Source organism: Pecten maximus, chromosome 1, assembly GCF_902652985.1.
Source record: "Pecten maximus chromosome 1, xPecMax1.1, whole genome shotgun sequence".
NCBI classification, from domain to species: domain Eukaryota; kingdom Metazoa; phylum Mollusca; class Bivalvia; order Pectinida; family Pectinidae; genus Pecten; species Pecten maximus.
The window spans coordinates 31,608,776-31,630,054 of NC_047015.1; the positions used below are offsets into that span (position 1 = coordinate 31,608,776).

General features: G+C 35.7%; 2 protein-coding genes across 10 annotated transcripts in view; one reads left to right on the forward strand and one right to left on the reverse strand.

Moving 5' to 3' along the window:
- Nucleotides 1–4,877, forward strand: part of LOC117330404 (E3 ubiquitin-protein ligase SMURF2-like) — a 53,835-nt gene extending 48,958 nt beyond the window's left edge. The window contains exons 18-19 of one of the 9 annotated variants that reach the window (XR_004533347.1): nt 282–2,862; nt 2,931–4,877. Coding sequence is in view for 1 of the 9 variants with exons in the window: in XM_033888671.1 (XP_033744562.1) it covers nt 282–381 (100 nt within the window). In the remaining 8 variants the exon portion in view is untranslated. Of the gene's footprint in view, nt 1–281 lie in introns of all 9 variants that reach the window. The other 8 variants (XR_004533346.1, XR_004533337.1, XR_004533338.1 and 5 more) reach the window with 8 other exon arrangements.
- Nucleotides 4,341–16,356, reverse strand: LOC117330431 (chondroitin proteoglycan 1-like). Its single transcript, XM_033888714.1, has 4 exons — nt 16,242–16,356; nt 15,900–15,936; nt 10,101–10,718; nt 4,341–6,915 (listed from the first exon to the last, which is right to left on the reverse strand). The coding sequence occupies exons 2-4, from the start codon at nt 15,934–15,936 to the stop codon at nt 6,482–6,484; spliced, it is 1,089 nt and encodes a 362-aa protein (XP_033744605.1). The 5' UTR covers nt 16,242–16,356; the 3' UTR covers nt 4,341–6,481.
- Nucleotides 16,357–21,279: the final 4,923 nt, after the last annotated feature.

Sequence of the window (21,279 nt, forward strand, 5' to 3'; positions counted from 1 at the left end):
CTAGGAAGTCGATGCCTGATTTGAAATGGAAATTTTTTAAACTGCCAACAATTAACGGGGGGAAAAAAAAAAAAAATCCTGAACAATCATTACCTGATCAGAATCATCATGCTTCAAGTATGTTGAGAGCTTTACAGGTATAAGATAGAAATTCACTTTGTTCATTGTATGATTAAAAAAAAGGCTGTTGAATTATGAATAATTTGTCTCAAGATAATGAAGTACCAGGTGTGCCATTAAAAGGTTGTGTTAATCATTTTTCCTGCCATTCTTTGTTTCAGTTTTAACAGGATAGACTTGCCTCCATATGAATCATATGAGAAATTACTATCCAAATTGACTTGTGCTGTGGAAGAGACATGTGGCTTTGCGGTGGAATAGCAGTGTTGTGAAATTCCAACAAAATTATGTGACAGCAGTTGTGACTTAATTTACAAATATGAGAATGTTAGAAAAAATCCATTGGTGGTTCTTGCAAGAAATTCTTTGTTGCAATAGAATTACCGCTGTGCAAAAGAGATGCTTGAATATTTTTTAAGTAGGACAGTGTCGTCAAAAAGAGTTGTATGAGAACATTATCTTGAATATCTTGGGAAGTATGTAAGTATTGAGGAGAGAATCCGAACATTACTATCAGAAGAGAATTAATGTGTGGAGCCCTTAACAGCACTCTGGTGTCAATGTCTGTGGAGCACTCGGTGTCAAGGTCAGGAGATCACTCAGGCGTAGAGTCCTGGACAGCACTGAGTGTCAAGGTCTGGAGATCACTCAGGCGTAGAGTCCTGGACAGCACTGAGTGTCAAGGTCTGGACAGCACTCAGGCGTGGAGTCCTGGACAGCACTGAGTGTCAAGGTCTGGACAGCACTGAGTGTCAAGGTCTGGACAGCACTCAGGCGTGGAGTCCTGGATAGCACTCGGTGTCAAGGTCTGGAGAGCACTCAGGCGTGGAGTCCTGGACAGCACTGAGTGTCAAGGTCTGGACAGCACTGAGTGTCAAGGTCTGGACAGCACTGAGTGTCAAGGTCTGGACAGCACTGAGTGTCAAGGTCTGGACAGCACTCAGGCGTAGAGTCCTGGACAGCACTGAGTGTCAAGGTCTGGACAGCACTGAGTGTCAAGGTCTGGACAGCACTCAAGTGTGGAGTCCTGGATAGCACTCGGTGTCAAGGTTTGGAGATCACTCAGGCGTAGAGTCTTGGACAGCACTCTGCGTCAAGGTCTGGAGATCACTCAGGCTTAGAGTCTTGGACATCACTTGGGTGTTGAGGTCTGTCTGCACAGACCTCAAGTGTCCAGTTTGGCCAAGAAATGTTTTAAGACAGAGAATTCAGAAAACAACATTTAGGTGTTGTATATTTCAGAAAAAATTTCACTATGTGTTGTATGGTTCAGACGAAAGTTTACTGTGTGTTGTATGGTTCAGACGAAAGTTCACTGCGTGTTGTATGGTTCAGACGAAAGTTCACTGCGTGTTGTATGGTTCAGACGAAAGTTCACTGTGTGTTGTATGGTTCAGACGAAAGTTCACTGCGTGTTGTATGGTTCAGGGGAGATGGTTTTTTCACTTGATCATCCAATTCCTAACATCATGACAAGATTACTTAATTACCTTTAATGCTATTCATCCTGAATTGCATATTGTGTAAAATATTTTTGTAAGGTGCTATTTGAGTCCCTTTATATTTTGATCGGGGTATTAAAACAAGGCAAGCAGAATAAGATTTTTCTTTAAAAAGGCCTTTTTATTTAATTTATCATGCCAGGTAAAAAAAATTAAACATTTATCTTATTTGGAAATCAAATAAAAAAGAAAGTAAATTTGAAATATCCAAAAAGGTGAATGTTTTCGGTTGTTAAAGGCATGTAACAGATTAATATCTTTGTTGCTGAAAGATAGAAGTGTTGGCTACATTTTACAATAGATTAATTTTCACACTTTTTCAGAAGCTTCATATGCTCATGAATTCAATATCAAGGCAATGTTCGATTGACAAGCATATATTGACTTCTGTACCATTTAAATCAGTGTCAAAAAAAAGGACTTAGAAAATTCATTTTTGAAAAAAGAAATCAAGAATTTTTCATGACATCATATTTTAGATTTTTAATGAAAAGTGATTAAGCCTGATTCTCTAAATTGTGCAGTAAACTTACATAATCTGCCAGCCCTGGTGATGAGCAAGGTGTAACAACATTTTTTTTTTTTTTTTTTCTTCTAAAGAACTAATAATCTACAAGGTTAAATTAAGGAGAGGCATTGAACTTTTTAAACATAGTATAATTTTGTTATCTTGGATTGTTTCAGTATTGTTTACAGTAACTTATAACGCAATCTTCAGGCAAACCCTTTTCTATTTCTGTCACTCACTGTGACATATCTCACCTGTTGATACGATAAAACATGGCTGATCATTGTGTGTACTCCCATACCCAGGAACTACCTGTACACTCTCAGTAGTGTTCATCGGTCAAGTACATGTAGTTTTCTCATGATAGACCAAAAACATTTCATTTTAATGATTATGTACTACATCAGTGCTGGATTCATATTTTTCTTAAGATGGACACACGTGTTCATAAAAATGTGTATGTTTAATTGATTTATATATCTCGTTAAGAGCAGGTTATTCTCTTGTGTACGTTCTCATTTAGAGCATGTGGTTCTCTTGTGTATGTTCTCGTTAAGAGCAGGTTATTCTCTTGTGTACGTTCTTGTTAAGAGCATGTGGTTCTCTTGTGTATGTTCTCGTTAAGAGCAGGTTATTCTCTTGTGTACGTTTTCGTTAGGAGCAGGTGGTTCTCTTGTGTACGTTCTCGTTAAGAGCAGGTGGTTCTCTTGTGTACGTTCTCGTTAAGAGCAGGTGGTTCTCTTGTGTACGTTCTTGTTAAGAGCATGTGGTTCTCTTGTGTATGTTCTCGTTAAGAGCAGGTTATTCTCTTGTGTACGTATGTATTGTGTGTTTTTTACTTTTAAGAATGAATTGCATCCATTTTAAGCGAAATTTTACATGTTTAAAAATTTACCTAAATATTATGAGAGAGGTATTGATTTATATGGAAATGTAAACTCAGTATTGTATGAAAAGCCAACAGGCGTGTATGTGTGACGTTTTGCATGGAGTGAAATTTGGAATGTGTGTGAGATATGGACAGAATAAGAGAAGAGAGCACTTGGCCAAACATTTGGGAAGGTTTCAAGCTCAATAAATTGGTAAGTTTGCCAAGTTTACTGGGTTAATAGGCTTTGTCAAGCCTACTATATAAATTAGCATGTGGAGCTCTCTTGGTTTGTAGGCTTATCAAAGTCACTGATCATAGGTTTGTAAGCTTGCAAAGTCCACTAATGTAGTAAACTTGTCCTGCTTGGGTATGTAAGCTATCTAGGTTTGTGGGTAGCAAGTTCACTGAATTTGCAAACTTTTAAAATTTGTTTAAGTTTGTAAGGTTGTGCGTTGTTTCCTTGGCCAGTTCATACAAACATGGGTGATATGGTATATTTAAATTGTGAAAATATTCACAGTAAACTGTTCGTGTTGTGAGAGGCGATCATTTTCCTTTCTTTAAGGATTAATATGACAACACCATCGTTTGTTTATAAATACAAATCACTGTTGTTGATCACCTCATCTTGAATCATATGTATATAACATCCCAAGTGTATCACCTAACAGACTGATCATTGTGAGATTTGTATTCGGGACGTGCGTGTGTATATAAAGATATATATATTATATATATAATTGTAGGTATAAATTGTATGTAGAGATATCATGACGTGTCAGATTCTATATATAGACAGGCTGTCAGTGTTTGGTGCATGCCATCATACACAGGTCTGGGTTTGCTTTGTACAGGTACGTGCTGCTGGACAAGCCGAAATACTTGTCACCATTTATCACTATAAAGTTCATTGTATTTGTCAGACTAGAATTTTCAAGATTTCGAATTCAATACGAATACAAATTTAAGGAGAAATAATCTATTTCCATTTTACTTTGATGAAAAGAAATTCTGATTGCTTACATCTTTTAATATCATAAAATTTTCAAAGAAATTGTATTTTAGTGAAGGATTCACCTGATATTGTATGTTTGAGAAAAGAAGCTGCAGTACGTTGAATATCCAAAGAATGGTACATTAATTTGTTAATATGAAAATAGGAACTGACAAAAATGATGATCTTTATGGTTGCAAACTGCAATGGTAACAGGCTTTTATTTATTATTTCTTTGTATAGTAAAAACTTGTTTGTTGTAACTTTTTCCATTTGATTGTAAGTGATTGATACTATCAGCTAGTTATTAATCATATTTAATATTCACAGTCTGTTCAATATTGATAGTCTGCTTTTTATCTGAAACAAGAATCTTGTAAATACCAAAATCTGCCAGGCTTACTGCCATAACAACATTTTAGTAATCGTGATATGTCATCAGGATGTTTAAAATCTTTATAACTATGAACACTTTTTTGTCCTGTAAGTTAATTTTATTTGCAATGTCTGGCTTACTGACTTCACAGGGGACTTTTATTAAGTTTTATATTGATTCTCTGTAAAGTGGACTTGGTTGTACTTTGTAGAAGTTGTACATCTTTTGTATGTCATTACTCAGTGCTGGAACCTTGTATTTTTATATACCTACAATATTTGCATGATTGCATTAATAAGAAAAATAGGAAAATTTGAAGAGGATGATGTATGTGTAGATTCCAATACAGTATTATATAGGATGAATGATCAAAATGTAACTACATGTACTACCAAAAATATCCAAATCATGTTGCATTCAGCATAAAAGAAAGGCAAACAAAACATAGCATTGTAGTTTTAATCAGATATACCCTGTAATATTTGTAAAAAAAAAAAAAATATAAAGAAAAAGTCATAGATGATGAAAAATAATCGGATAGGAATGACTATTTACCGAGACTTGTCACATTCAAGAATCAGTGTTAGCAAATACTGTAAATTAGAGATTTTTGTTCAGTTTTTATATTCATTGATTTCCTGGGATATTTAATTTAAGAACTGACAAATGAGATAAATTTGACAATATTAGTTAATATCTGTTATGATTATCCACCAAAGTCCAACACACAGGAAACCAGAAAATTAGAGCACCACAAAAATGTCTGATTTTACAGTGTAAATGCTCAGTTACCTCAAATTAGCCTTGTATTTATAAGCCTTTGTCAAAAATGTCACCGTTTCATGATACAAAAGAAATTCATATTTTATGCGACAGTGTGTATGATCTTTCTGTTTCGACGGCTAGTTTATTGTGAGAATGAGTGACGTCTATTATCAAGATAGGTTGACAGACTTTTGTATTCAATACAGTCTGGCTCTGAAAAAGTGTTTGAGAAAGTAACAAATCTTTTAATTTCAACATTTTGTTATTAAGACAGTTGTGCGTTATGAAGCATCAACAAAAATAATCTAGAGCTAAGAAGACATAAATTCCTGTTACAATCATTCCAAACTTGTCAAGTTTCTGCAGATTCTTGATTATGACAGTAACAAGAATGTGTACAGTTTTTATAGTTGGTATGTAGTCCAACCTGTAAGAGATAGATCAGGTTTAAATCTGTAGATTCTTCTTGCATTAAACATGAAACAAATCTAGTGAAGTTAGCCTGTGTAACCACTGTGTAAGACCGTTTAGAATGTTGACATATTCATCAATAACTAAGACTTCAAATAGTAGATAGAGCTGTCCACACTAGGTTTCCATTTGACTTGCTAACAAAGAAGTTAAACATTGTCTATGAATATAGCATTATAGCACTTGGGAGTTATATTTATATGGGAGCACATATCCAGATTCAAATTTCGATAAGACAAATTTAATTATTGTAATACTAATGCATTGTAATTTTAGCAGACAATTAAGTACATTCTGTAGTAAATCTTGCACTTAATATACACTTACCTTGATACAGTGAAGAAATGGATGAAAACCCTGTTTTCTTACAAATAGTATATATACATGTTATAATGCAATTCTCATCATCTTTTGGCAGACATGTTCTTTTCCTCATGACATAAATCGTAAGTTCCATAACAAAGCCATGAAATCCTCTCATGTTTCCGGAAGGGAGCAGGTTAGAACAACTGTCTAGCAAAACACAATACTAGAAAGTCGACTTTCATCTTAGACCTAACTACAAGTTAATTTTAGTAGGGGGTACGTAATGTACATTGTATATCATTATGTTCATTTCATGAAATAAATATGTATGTCAAGAAGTAAAAAGATCTCGTTGTCTATTTACATATTTCATTTTCATACGATACTTATTTTACCATATCATTGATCCTACTCAATCTGAAAATGACACTTTGAGTGTGCCGAGGCAAGACATGGACATTGGTCTCGGAAAGGTACTTTAGTTTCTCTGAAATATGTATCCCCATAGAACTGACGACCTTGATTCTTGAGGAGTTGTACCCTTCCCATTCTTCATTAATCGAATAAATTAATATATATCAACAGAAGCGACAAAAAGTATGGCGAAGGGGAACGGTTGAAATACCATCTGAAGCTGCTGGAACTGCTCAAAACTAATGAAACTGGGAAATGCATTTCTGAGACCATACTCCGAGAGGAGACAAAGACTTGAGCGAATACAAATATCTAACGAATATAACAGTGTTCTGTTTAAATTAAAGAAAACACCAATCCCATTAACGCTAGCACGTTTTATTTCCGGCCCTTGTAACAGATATTGAGAACAAGCAGGGACATTTTGCGCGTAGTCGCAGGCATTTGTTTTTTCGTTGAAAACCAGCCGAGGGGGGCATGGCTCTCTGACCGCTTGGCCGTAGGAACACTGATAGTAATAGCCGCAGTCTTTTGGGTCGAGGAAGTATCCGTCCACTTTTCCAAAGCATATGTTACTGCTTGGCAACACTGAGGAAAAGAATAAATGTCAGTTATAATGGTGTATGTACTCATTACCGAGCCTATTTGAAGACGCTGTCTAAAATGTACTATTTCTTCGGTATGAATAATTTCAACCTCTGATCTAATCAAGATTCATAAAAAAGATGTTTAGAGGTTCTTTTATTTAACTCTTGTTCATCAATAGATACCCACATAACGCTCTTGCCGAAAGTTATATTAGAAACAAATAGGTTCAGTCTTTTGAATATCGTAAATTGCTCGAAAGATAACATTCTGTTTAAAAATTTTCGCTCTAATTATGTGCTTAAGGTTTTAGAAACTCAAATATACATATCTAACCTGATGAAAAGAAAACAACTCACAATACCGTCACAATAACGAAACCGAGATTTTATCTCAAATATTTTATATCAAAATATGAACAAACAAAAAAGTACAGAGAGAATACAGGTGTATGGTCTTCTGCTTTATGGACGAAACTCGCACTATTCCATTACGTAACTCGAAATGCTATTTCATTGGCTAAATTTTTTATTGATATAAATGAAATAATTCCCAATACTGATGTTCATCCTGTTTTACCATGCATTATTTTTATCCATTTGTTAATATTCATATTCTCTGCACTGTTCAGTTTACGAGAATAAACAATTATCATTGTCATTGCCATGCAAATCTAGGTCAAATCCGGGTAAAGTCACATTTTGAAAATGAGAACTAGGGGTGGTGACTACTAACCATATCAACTAGCATTGAACACGTCAGACTTTATATCGCACAAGGAAATAAGATGATTCCAACTGATCACGATTTTTTTATGTCGCACCTATTGGATCTCTCGAAACATTGAGTTGTTAATTATTCCGCCACGGAAATCGTAAAATTGGAACAAGTTCTTTAATATCAATGGGACTGAGACATGTAAACACCGTTAGGAGATGTTACTATCTGGAACTGGAAAGTTAACATCTGGGGGAAATTGAAATTAAACGCCGCCCTATTGTGTTATGTTAAGATCGGGATAAGCAGCTGAGGTGAAGATTCTGTAGTGTCCTTAATTTCGAGTTCTACTGGGTATATCTGATCAACATAGTCAATAAAACATTGTTATTCGAAGATAACACATCGTCAATATACCTAATGGTGAAATTGAAGGATTGTACAAGGTCTCTGCTACCTTTTCTGATAAGCTCTTCACTATAATCAGCCTCGTATGGAAAAAAAACAAAAAACAAAAACAAGTCGGTCAACAGAGTGGTACAGTTTGTGGTCACCAAACTCAACAATGCTGATGTCTGTCAACAGAGTGGTACAGTTTGTGGTCACCAAACTCAACAATGCTGATGTCGATCAACCATTCCCACGATTTTTATCTTCGGTGTATTTTTCTTTTTTGTCTTTAGAAAAACAGGACAGTTTTTAAATAGTTACCTTTTTTATCAAGCAAGCCTTTTTTACAGACAAGGATCAAATTGTCAGAATCCTTATCAGCAGACACAACCACAAAACTGTCGTGTAAATCTTTCAGTGTGGTTTTAATATTAGGATCAAGAGATAGACTCGTGTTTTGTTTGTTTTGTATTTTAAGCTGCTTATTTTTCTCAGAATTATGAACCTTGTGGGTATAATCCACTCTTACAGTGAATCCAGCATGTTATAGAGGGATTTCGTGACGTCTAAACTCGTCATACAAAGCAAGCTCCTCGGAACATCTATCAAATGCGTCAATTGAAATCATTTCAAGAAAAAGCATTTTCCAAGACAAAACAAATGTAACATCCGAAACAACAGATGGGTTATAGAAAGCTAGACATGAGACTGGAGAGGTGCTGCAAAAGTGTTCTAGAGAACACTGGACACTAGTTCGATAACTTCATCTATAGATAAAGGTACCTTAATTATATCGTAGTAAGACAGCCATCGAACACGCTCACACCAACTACCGACAGAACATCATTAGCTTGTAAAATATATCACGAATGAGATGATCAATATCTAGGGCGATACCCAGCTAAAATCCACAATAGTAGCCATTGGTAGACAAAACTAGACTCGACAGTCCAAACGTCTTGCACTACGAAAGGCGTTAGCCCGTAACATTGAATCAAAACCTTATCCTTAACGTCACACATCGCTGTTTACCGTATAGTTGTGTTGTAATCGTGGATGGAAAGGCTGAAAATATTACTTGGATACTCAATAATATCACAATAATTTAATTCTTAGTTATGAAAAGGTATCGTCGATAGCACTTAGCTTCTAATATATGAAGCATTTCCGTAGGCTATCTAAATGTTGTGCTATTTTTCAAGGATCTCAGTGCAAAGTTTTCATTTGTTCATATAATGCCTTTTTGTTGTCGATATCATTGTTTTAAGAGTGTGTAGCCGAGGAAGTAAAACGCAAACTTTCAACAAGATAAGCAATATCCTAGTTATAAGATAAAGAGAACGCCGAAGAAAACCAGCGATTCTTTTTCCGCATTAGGTTCTCATATGATCATGTCGAAACGGCATATTCTTTTCTGGAACCGCATGGCAGATGAATGTTATCCTAGCAGTATGGCCTTGACTACTTCGTAACCTAAAGCATTTTCCCTTGTCAACTGATAAAATATAGGAATTTGTGTTTAGGTCGCAAATTTCGATTCCACACTCAGTTATGTTCTGCGTCCTTGACCTTTGCATTCCAAGATTCCTCCGTTAACAATCTATTTAATTATATTCCATGAACAAAAGACATCATTCGACTGCTCAGGATCAAGGGGTGTGTACTTAGAGGATGCAATCATGTTTGAGAGAAGTTTTCTTGTATAATAATGCACGCGTAAGACACCATTTATCATTTCGCAACTCTATAACGCAAATAGCCAGTCATTGCCGAGCTGAATAGTATCTTTCCACAGCTTAATAACCAAGCAAGTAAAAATTTAGGAAATTACACAAACTAGGGAATACTCGTTAAAGAACGCCAGAATAGAATCACATAGGACAGAAAATTCTCCATACCTCTTGTCGAGAACAACTGTCGCTTAGAATAATAACAGATATGCGGCGCTACATCACAATGTTTGACGTATCAGTCGCAAACACTCATCCTACGACGTAACAAACGATATATAATCTTAGCTATGTACAATGCAGAGACGTATTCAATGTGCATAAATCCCACCGTCCAGATTGTATACTTACTTGGAGGATTTGTCTGCGGACTTCGTGTTGAATAGGGGGCATTAGTTGGTCGTGGTGTGTTGGTGAAAAGCGGGAAAAAGATGCCTCCTGTTTGGAATGGAGAATTTGTAGCGGGTGCATTTGTTACTGAATTAGGTGTTGTTTTGACAAAATGGACACCTGGTTGAGGCGTTTGGAGCGGTGCATATGTGGCAGGAGCTGCCGTCTGCAAAGGAGCAAACGTTTGTAATGGAGAGTTTGTTGGTGGAAGGAATGTTGGTTGTGGCGGGTTCGTAAACGATGGACGTCCAGTTTGCAGAGGAACGTTGGTTACGGGCGCGTTCGTATTCATATTGAATGGTGCATTAGTTGTAATTGGCGCCATTGTCACGACTGGTCGCTGTGTTGGTGGTGGCTGAGTAGCAGCCGAATGTCTGCCATTGCAGTCGACATTCTTTGGGTAGTCACAGAACTTGGATTGGCTGTTGAACTGGAGACCAGTTGCGCATGTTATAGCCGTGGTGTCCGCCCCGCCTGTGCAAATATAATAACTTTCGCACTCGTTTGGGTCGGGGTAAAATCCAATAGTATGTCCAGCACAGCTAAATGATGTCGCAGCAGAAACGTATTGTTGAGTCACTGTATGTGTGTGCAAAAGTGTGAATTATTAATACATATCATTTATATATGACTCAATTAGATTAAAGTAGTCCAAACACGAAAAGGTTTTTTTCATATTGCTGTGCAAAATGTTAACCCGGAAGTTCCACAGAGCTATCTTAACTGCATCATTGCAACAACTGTAAGTAATCATTGTAGCATAATATCGTCATAACGTTACTTATAAAAGGTCCTGACGGAACATTTAAGAAATAATTGTTATTTTTTGTTGTTCACTGGTGTATGAACGGCATTTTTTGACAGATATTTTAAATGACGCGCGTCACATGTTGAAATATTTGTCAAAAAATGCTGTTCATACACCAGTGAACAACAAAAAATAACAATTATTTCTTATATTTACATTTCAAAACTATTTTTCAACGTAATCTTTGAAAAAAAATCATAAGAAACAGTATTCTACGTTCGTTATACGTAGTGACGAAACAGCTGAATGATTGATGTAACAGCGTAACAGATAGTTCCAATTTGGCGGGAAAGGTAATCAAGTACACAAAATATAGTTCCACACAAATTCATTATTTTAATCATCATGAAAGAAAAATATGGGAATGTTGTCTTCAATTTTACAATTATTAACAAGTTTTAAAGTTGATAAAACATTATTTCATGTGTAATCAAACGCGATTTTATATTCACACTTCTACATTGGCACCATCAACAATGTACTGTATGTATTCATACGCGGCAGGTTAATTGTTCACCTAGGAATGAACGCTAATTTTGTTAGTACCTTCATATAGAGAACACACAGTGGAAATGTAAATATGATGCTATAAACTGCTAGCTTTGTTCTGAATACAGGACACGTCCCATTTGATTATAATCTGTTTCCTGTAATTATGTAAGGCCCCGCGTGAACCACATTACTGTATTTTGAAAGTCATTGCTCCACTAGTAAAAATAAATTGGTAATAATCATGGTGTTAGTTTCATGCTCATCTTGATATAAGTTTGCTATTCTTCCTTCCTAATTATCTATGTTTGAGTTGTCGAACTGAACACAACCTGATACAGAGGTAGGGACCTACGTCACAAGCATGAACACGGTAACACAAAAATGGCGTCTCCACGGCCAGCTTCAAAGTAAGTTTTTGCATATAACTGTTGATTTCCGTTCAATTTGTAAATCGACATACAGCCTATTGAAGATCTACAACAAAAAGGACTATTGATTTCAACAAATAGCGGATGCAATTCCTTTATTTGGCCAAAAACTGAAAAACAATCTTAACATCATACGTGGATAAAGGGAACACACTCGACGATGTTTCATGAAAGGCTATAAATGGCATGATCGCACTATATATTGAAACCATTCTATCCTCCGATTAATCTTAATGTATGAACACGCACATGAATATAAAAATGAATACATTAATGTTGTATTTTGAACGAAAAATAATCAACCTAAGCCAAATGATATCGAGAACACTCCAAAATAGATAGGATATCGTCAACACATTGTAAGGCACTGTTTTACATTCATAGATCGTTCGATGGAGGTTCAACGTCAGCATCATGACTATGCCCATGTCTGTAGGATGTTGCGCAACTTCAACAAATTGAAGATAACTAGCAAAGGAGAGAGATAAAGAAAAACTGGTTTAAAATAAATCAAATAATTTTTGTTTACTAATATGCTTGAAGATAAGCCGATTTGAAAGAATCTAGAGAATCAAAGGAAGTAGTGGTGATAAAGCATTCCAGCAGGTGATTATTCTGGGACAGAATGGGGATGTTCTAATGTGTGTTCTACATGAGGGAATTAGATATGAATTAGAGTGGGAATTTTGTGAGAAAATGTTCCGTGGAATGGGACAGTTTTCTTTACAGTCATTAGGTCATGCTTGATTTTGAAAACTGATGCAAGCTTTGTGTATTTTCTTCTATTTGTGAAAGAGTGCCACTCTAGGATGTTTAACATATCTCCGACACTAGAGCTGCTTCTGTTGGAGACATAACGGGCAGCTCTGCGTTGAACCATTTCAATCTTGTTAATGTCAGTTTTCAAGTTTGGATCCCAGACAGAACAAGCATATTCTAAAGTTGGTCTTACTAAGGAGATGTAGGCGTGCGTTTTGACTTTTTTGGAACCTATTTTGATATTTCTTAAAAAGCCCAGGGTTGAGTTTGCCTTTGCACAGATAATACTAATATGGGCTTCCAACTTCAGATTTGATTGGAGAGTTACTCTATATTTTGTATTTTGCCTGATTGAGTTCCTTTCCATGTAGTTTGTAAGAGAAATGCAATGGGTTTTTATGGTTTGGAAATGGATAGGATGGAACATTTATCAGGATAATGACATATCCTAACGACTTTATCAGAGTACCGACTTGTCTAGGTCTTTATGTAGGCTTACCTGAGTCTGACTTAGAACTTACTGTCAGATACATGATGGTATCGTCAACAAAAAAGTCTAACATATCTAGAGTTGGTGTTATTGCGGATGCCATTTATATAGAGAAGGAAAAGGCATGGGCCGATGACAGAGCCTTGAGGCACCCCAGTTTGAAGGGTTCAGATTTTTGGCCACTCTTAAGTATAACTATTCTCTGTCTGTAAACATTTACTACGTAGTATCTAAGCTTGTGACAGATTAGAGAATGATTCACTTTGTCATACGATTTAGAGAAGTCCATGATGAGGACATCACTCTGCCTTCCGTCGTCCACAGTCTGTGATACATCATCTAGGAAATGTAAAAGCTGAGTCTCGCATGATCTTAATTTGCGAAAAACGTTTTGGAGTGGATAAAAGATGTTATGGTTGTCAGCATGGTTAATAATGTTGGATACTGTAATGTGCTCTAGGATTTTATAGAATACACAGGTTATTGTTATCGGCCTACAACTTTTAGGATTGTGCTAAGTTCAAACTGACAGTAAACAAGACAAAGACGAACGGAAAAGGAGCGACGTGCACAATTCACCGTTTAAGAAAAGGAATAAATTATGTAGTCCGTCCCCACTTCGACAGCCGTTTAGTGTTTGTTTGACTTAGTCATGTTGTTGACGAATACAAAACCATCGTTAAAGAGTGTTGACGATATTCCATTTATTTTGGAGTGTTATCGATACCATTTTGTTTAGGCTGATTATTTTTCTTTTTAAATACAACATTTATGTATTCATTTATATATCTATAGGCGTGTTTATACATTTAGATTAATCGGAGGACAGAATAGTTTCAACATTTAGTGCAATCATGCCGTTTACAGCTAAATTTCATTAAACATCGTCGAGTGTTCCCTATATATCCACGTATGACTTTAGAATTGTTTTTCAGTTTTTGGCCAAATAAAGGAATTACGGCCGCTATATGTTGAAATCGAATAGTCCTTTTTGGTGTAGATCTTCAATAGGCTGTGTCTAATACAAATTGAACGGAAAGCGACAGTAATATGCAAAAACTTACTTCGGAACCGACCGTGGAAACGCCCTGTTTGTGTTACCGAGATCTTAAATGTAAAGAACGACAACTCTGGGTAGAGATCGGTGACAATTCCTTTCCAGATAGCAGATTCTTCAAAGTTTGAGATATATTCAGGGGTTATTTCTTTGAAAGAAGTACCAATCAAATGAAAAGTATGAAATATTTGTAATGTTATGAAGAATGTTTATTTTCACATCCGAGATAATAAGTATGATAAACGGAAGATTTTATCTTCGTGGTTGTTCATTAACTTTCATCTGTACTTTTATTGTTTATTTCTTTTGAAAATAAATACAAACCTGTCATATGTGACCTTCCAATGGAGTCAATAAAAAAGGTCACATATGACAGGTGGTCTCTTAATCCAGGTTCAAAGAAAATTACCCGAAAAGGAAAGTTCATAATTATTCTGCCACATATGTAAAATTTATCAGCTACAAGTATTAGTACATATATGACAAGGAATTACCTCAGTCATCAATTAAGATTGTGAATATAATCAAATCTGTAAGAGACCTCTTGAGGAAAACGAAAGAAAAAAAGAAAAAAAAAAGAAAAATCACTATTCACTTAATGAAATAAAATGCTTATAATAATGGACAATATATAAAAAATATCCCCATTTCTACATATGTAGTACAATATTTATTTTTATAAATAATTCGGTTTCTTTTATTTTCATTAATATATATATTTAAATTCTTTTGGCATGTTACAATAATTTTTTTTTAATACAAAAAATTATCAAAGAGTTTGAATGGCTAATTTGAGTATTTCCAGTGCCGGGTACATTTACATAAAAAAAAAAAAAAAAAAAAAATTTTGAATTCCTGAATTCCTGGTCCGGACTTCCGTCCGGATTATTAGTCACGTAACTGCATTTCCTTCATAACGATGGAGACGTTTTTAACTGGCAAATATCTGTCTAATGTCTCAAAATGAACATAAATTTCAGTTAAACAGTAAGTTGACTGTTTATTCACTCTTTTTCATACTTCCCAAGCAAATGTTTGTATTTTTATCTATCAAAATTTCGTGAAAATCGTCTGAATGGCGAGGCAGTTTTTTCGCCATATCCCATCTCCTTCTTTCATTCTTTAGAAGTAAAGTACAGTTTCGTTCGTTTTTGGGTGTTATCAGGGCAAAGATAATAAATTCAGTACATTTTTTGAGACAGAATAAGACATTTCATGCGTTTCTGAAGTATTTTTTAATCTTTAAAAGCAGACAAGTTTCTTCTTGATTATGACTTCTGCTTCCGTTTTAAAACTCGGAAAGTCGCTGAAAAAAGTCGCTTTTCAGCATTTGGGACACGGAAATGATGGTCGTTAGTCGCGTCTGACAGGTAGTCGCTTAATTCAGGTCACTAGTATAGTAAATAACGTTGGGAGGAAAAAATACGGTCGCTTATGAAAGGAAGTCGTTTAATTCAGGTGGTCGCTAAGGCAGGTTTGACATGTATTTTTGGTTTGTTTTTTGTGCCTGCCCCATTCCCCAATTCAACTTTTTCAAGCAAGGTTTTTGTTGAACGAATGAAGAAAGAGAAAATTCGTAATGTAACGGTCTAAAAATGTATCACGCATCCTGATTCTAATTTAGATAGAAATATGAGCAAATACATGTACGTGCAATAGATGCACGTTCATTCTCACTTGGAAATTGTAATTTGAATCATTTTCAAAAGCAAATGTACTTTCTTACCAGCCAGCAAAACCAGAATATAGGTATGTTGATACATCTGAATAAAAAGAAATAAAAAATGACTATTATTTGGAAATTAAGCTTAGATAGGGCTTGTATAGATAGCTGATTTGTTTAATTCAAATACATTTATTGCGAATCAGATTCATCAAACGTATTTATGAAAGCTCGAAACAAATACATGTACAATGTATATGGTCTCCTAGTCACACAACCAGGGAGTGGAGACTTAACACCTACAGGAATGTCAAACTTCATCATTCCATCAGTTTAGGTTAGGACATTATTTTGGAGATGATAAAGTATTACACAATCAAAGGATCACAGCATCCGTATACTTACCTTTAACGAATGTCTTTCCCCAAAGTATACATATAACTGTCCAGTCAAACTAATCCGGTGTCCTCCACTGACCCGCTGTATGACATCACAGCGCCTTATCTTTCTCTGCCTACACACAGAGACTTAGGACCCAAGGATACAAAGCATTGTTAGCAAGTAAAACAATTTTAATTATAATTTTACAAGTTGTATGCACATGATACAAAATCGATACAATACCATGATTAAATGCTGCAATTAAGAACAATTTCATGCAAAATGTGGGAGTGCCTTTTTTTAAATAATCATCTTTATAGAAAATACGAGAATTAGGCTCAAGCTAAGAAGACTTGGGAAAATGCTCCTAGTGTTATCTATCGGAGGTACATACAATCATTTGTGATCAGCGAAAATATCAGACGGACATGATTAAAAGGTCTGGGGCACCGAGCTCCAAGTGAACAGATGTTCTTGTCATCAATGAAGGCTTGGGTCTCCACAACTTCTCTCGTGTGTTCGTCATAGGATTTGACGTCATAAAACATGCATGACTTCACGGAATCAATTGTTTGGTGTTTTTAAAAATGATGACAAACTTACCGAATCCTAATTTTTCTAAAATGAGCCAAATAGTTACAAAATTTATTTGATAAACAATAACCGGAAGTTGGGAAACGCTTTCATAAAGTCTTGAAAAAAAGATAAAAATTTGCATAAAATACTGCATTGCATATCTCACAACATCTCGCTGTATAAAAGAGTTTAAAATGTACATCAAACCTGCCTGATGGATCATGAACAAATATATGAAAATAGATTACTTTGGTTTTGTTTAATCATTAAACGGGAACATATTCATGTAAGTACTGGATAATTATATATGTAAATAGACCTGTCAGCAATTTAACCTTCAGATGACAAAATGACCAGTTAATTTCCCGATTTTTCTAAAATATTCACGTCAATATTCAATATTATTTGTTAAATATTTGCAAAATATTTTTAATGTCACATTGTTTTTATTTATTTTTTTTTTCATTTTTGACGTTTTTATTCAGATTTTCCACATAAAGTAATTACATATTACAGAAAGAAACAAAGACAACTTTCACACACACTTACATACACAGACTGTATATATATATAACTTGAATACAGAGTATGTAGCTTAGCTAGTACTAATAGGTGAATAATACATGAAAAAAAACTTTCATAGAAGGCAGCATATCGTATAAAATGATATGACAGAAGTGATGACAAAAAACATTGAGATTAAGCCACATAACCTAATGAAAATGCCAATCTGGTATAATACCAGTATCAAAGTGAATAATATCCCAGTTTTTTTTATCAAACTTGATTTGATAAAGGAGTAAGATATCTGTCGGATTCGATTTGTAAATATGATAACTGTGTATATTCTTATGAAGAGTTTTGCAGAATATATGATTTTCCCCACCTCATACACAAGCTATTAGAAATATATGGTCTAGTCCAAACCACACCATAGCCGACTTTGCACATCCTTTTATTCCAATTTATTTGGAAGCTATTATAAAAAAAAAAAAAGGCTGTAGATATATGTGCCTCACATTTTTTGTGGGTAAGATTGTGTTATGAATTCCTTGTGCAATATCCAGAACATATTTGAGCTCATGACAATAAAAGATAATTTGACCTCATTATCATTCAACATTGTTTTTGTCGAATAAAAAGTATAGAGCCCTTGGGTACCCCAATGAGTGAATTTGCTGTATGTTACACCTTGTCTCTCACTTAAATAAGATGCGAAGAAAAATACAACAGTTACCTCACATTGGTGATTGTAGCTTATAACTAATGCAGCATGGTTTTCTAGGTGAAAACCTTCCTGGATTCAAGTAAGATAACTCCATGTATATATCGCCATTGTTCCAACCTGTGATATCATTGTACGCTATCTGCTATCCCCGTACCCTACAAGAAGAATCCCCTGAGGAATGGGACGAAGCGACTATGTCTCAGATGTATATGGAACGACTGCGATACAGTGCCCCAATAGTACGGAAAGAACAGGCAGACCAAGTCCCAGTGCTATGGGACGCAGAGGGAAAAGTCTAATTGGCACGGGACAAGAAGGAGACTATATGTTGGAGCTACGTAGTGGGGGAAAGAACACTTCCCGAAGGTATTGGACGAAGAGACCGTGTCTTAGAAGAACGGGCCGAGTAAAACACGATATCTCAGAGATTCAGAGAATTCAGAGGACATATTTACTAGCCTCATCTGTCAATATACCCAATGATTTGGTTATATATTGGACGTATCGACAGACGAGACTATTACCTGTGTTCAGAGCAAGAAATAATGTGAAGAGTGGAAAATTGTATGTGTAGGCTGCGATCATATGCACAGGGGGTTGACACGTTCCTATGACTCATGATGAAAATTAATGCCAGAGTTAATAAGTGAAGATATTTTAGTTCCTTTTATTGTCACGCAGATCTTTTTTTTATTTGTAGATGGCGATAGTATTGTGTCCCTTGGATACGGGACGAGGAGAACAGTCAGTTCCGTTAGAAGTTCCATTGGAATAGACACATTGCGTGGAATAGACAGAACATTTTGGAACAGACAGAACATTATGTGGAATAGACAGACCATTGTATGGAATAGACAGAACATTGTGTGGAACAGACAGCTCATTGTGTGGAATAGACAAAACATTGTGTGGAATAGACAGAACATTGTGTGGAACAGACAGATCGTTGTGTAGAATAGACAGGTCATTGTGTGGAATAGACAGAACATTGTGTGGAACAGACAGAACATTGTGTGGAACAGACAGAACATTGTGTGGAATAGACAGAACATTGTGTGGAACAGACAGATCATTGTGTGGAATAGACAAAACATTGTGTGGAATAGACAGAACATTGTGTGGAACAGACAGATCGTTGTGTAGAATAGACAGGTCATTGTGTGGAATAGACAGAACATTGTGTGGAACAGACAGAACATTGTGTGGAATAGACAGAACATTGTATGGAATAGACATAACAGTGTGTGGAATAGACAGAACATTGTGTGGAACAGACAGAACATTGTATGGAACAGACAGAACATTGTGTGAAATAGACAGACCATTGTGTAGAATAGACAGAACATTGTGTGGAACAGACAGAACATTGTGTGGAATAGACAGAATATTGTGTGGAATAGACATAACAGTGTAGTGTGTGGAATAGACAGAACATTGTGTGGAACAGACAGAACATTGTGTGGAATAGACAGAACATTGTCTGGAATAGACAGACCATTGTGTGGAATAGACAGAACATTGTGTGGAATAGACAAAACATTGTGTCTACGATGTACAATACAGTGGGGCAATGTATCAGTTCTTATCAGAGTTCTCCTTCTTGATGTTTGAAACATATCGTATTGTAAATTGTAAATAACCAAAAGGATTGGAGTTATACCGACTCATGAAGTCCTCACCTTAAACAGTACATAACATTTTACAAATTGTTCACGTGATAACAACAAAATGCGACATTCTTCAAAAGCTAGAAGTCGTCGAAGTACTGACAGACAATGCCACCTCGACCAATGTAAAAGAATGTTTCTCACCACGAGGAAAGATGGCAAAGTATTGAAGGTATATTCTCATTCTCTAAAATTGTTTTAAACACGCTGTGTGCGATAATGTTACATCACTGTCGTCTGTTGTTTATATCAAGTTGAATAGTTACACGATGTAACCGTACAGAATTTTGATTGAGTTACATTTTTATTCAACCAAATGTGATTTTTACATTCCTTTGACCTGAATGATCTTAATATGATGTGAATTAATACTCACAGAGATACTTGATAGCGGAGTGATCACTTTTGCCCAATGGAGTTCTAACTTCCAGCTTCTGTATCATGCATTCTTCATTTGTTATTACCAGGTCTGGTATTGATGGGACGTTCCCTTCTCTGTGTCGTGTAGCCTCTTGAACATGTTGAAACGAACAAGTATACTTAAGTGTTTCTTTTACAGTTGGTCGGGAGTTAGTTTGTTTGCTATTTCTTCTCCTCAAATGTACACATCCTCTCCTTAATCTTTCCTTGTTTTCAGTTCTGCTCTCAGAAATTTGTTTGCTTCTCTTTGTTTTGGAGTAACGTCTTTGATATTCATGGTTCTCCCTAATAATTGTTTTCTGCCCGTCTTGTCATCAAATAACCTAATAATTGTTTTCTGTCCGTCTTGTCACCAAATATCCTAATAATTGTGTTCTGTCCGTCTTGTCACCAAATACTAGCTTGAGTGGTCTAGGCGTTCTTCCTGGTTGGTTGCCAATGCGTATTACATGCTTTATGTTTAGATCTGTTGGTTCCAATGCCTTTATGATCCGATTTATCCCATCAGTGTCATCAGAGTTCCTTTCTGCCGAGTCCTTAGATTTTGATTCCTGGACATTGCATGCCATCTGGTTAAGTTATCTCCTTCTTTGATCTTCAATCTCTTTGATTTTATCGTCCATTATCTTCTTTGATCTCACTTGTTTGGTCCTGTCAATATCATCTTTTGTTACTGTTTCAGTTTCCAACTTGTCCAGTCTCTGTTCCACAGAGTTTAATCTTTGATACTGTCAAGTTGCTGAGGCTTTGTTCCATACTTGATAGTGTTGGAAATTTCACTTTGCAGGCACACGAACATGAGACTATCCTGATCGTCGTTCATCATTAATTTATACATTTGCGGTGAATATTTTGTACAGACAAAACAGTACCAGAGCTCGCAAATATCACACTGCAATGCCTTGTCCTGTTCCTTAATTACCTTATCGCATTTTGGACAACTAAATGTTTCCTCACTTGATTTCCTTGACCGTTTTAAGGCCAGTCTGACTCTGTTTTGCGAAGATATGGCCATATTTTAAATCAGTTGATAACTGGTAGTACTTATATTCTATATGTCCTACTAATTCTTGGTAATGTTGTGTAGCGTTGCAATCCACACTTACAACTTGCCTACATGGACACAACCAGTCATATATCTAGACCTCTGGGATCTCCTGTAAGCATATTA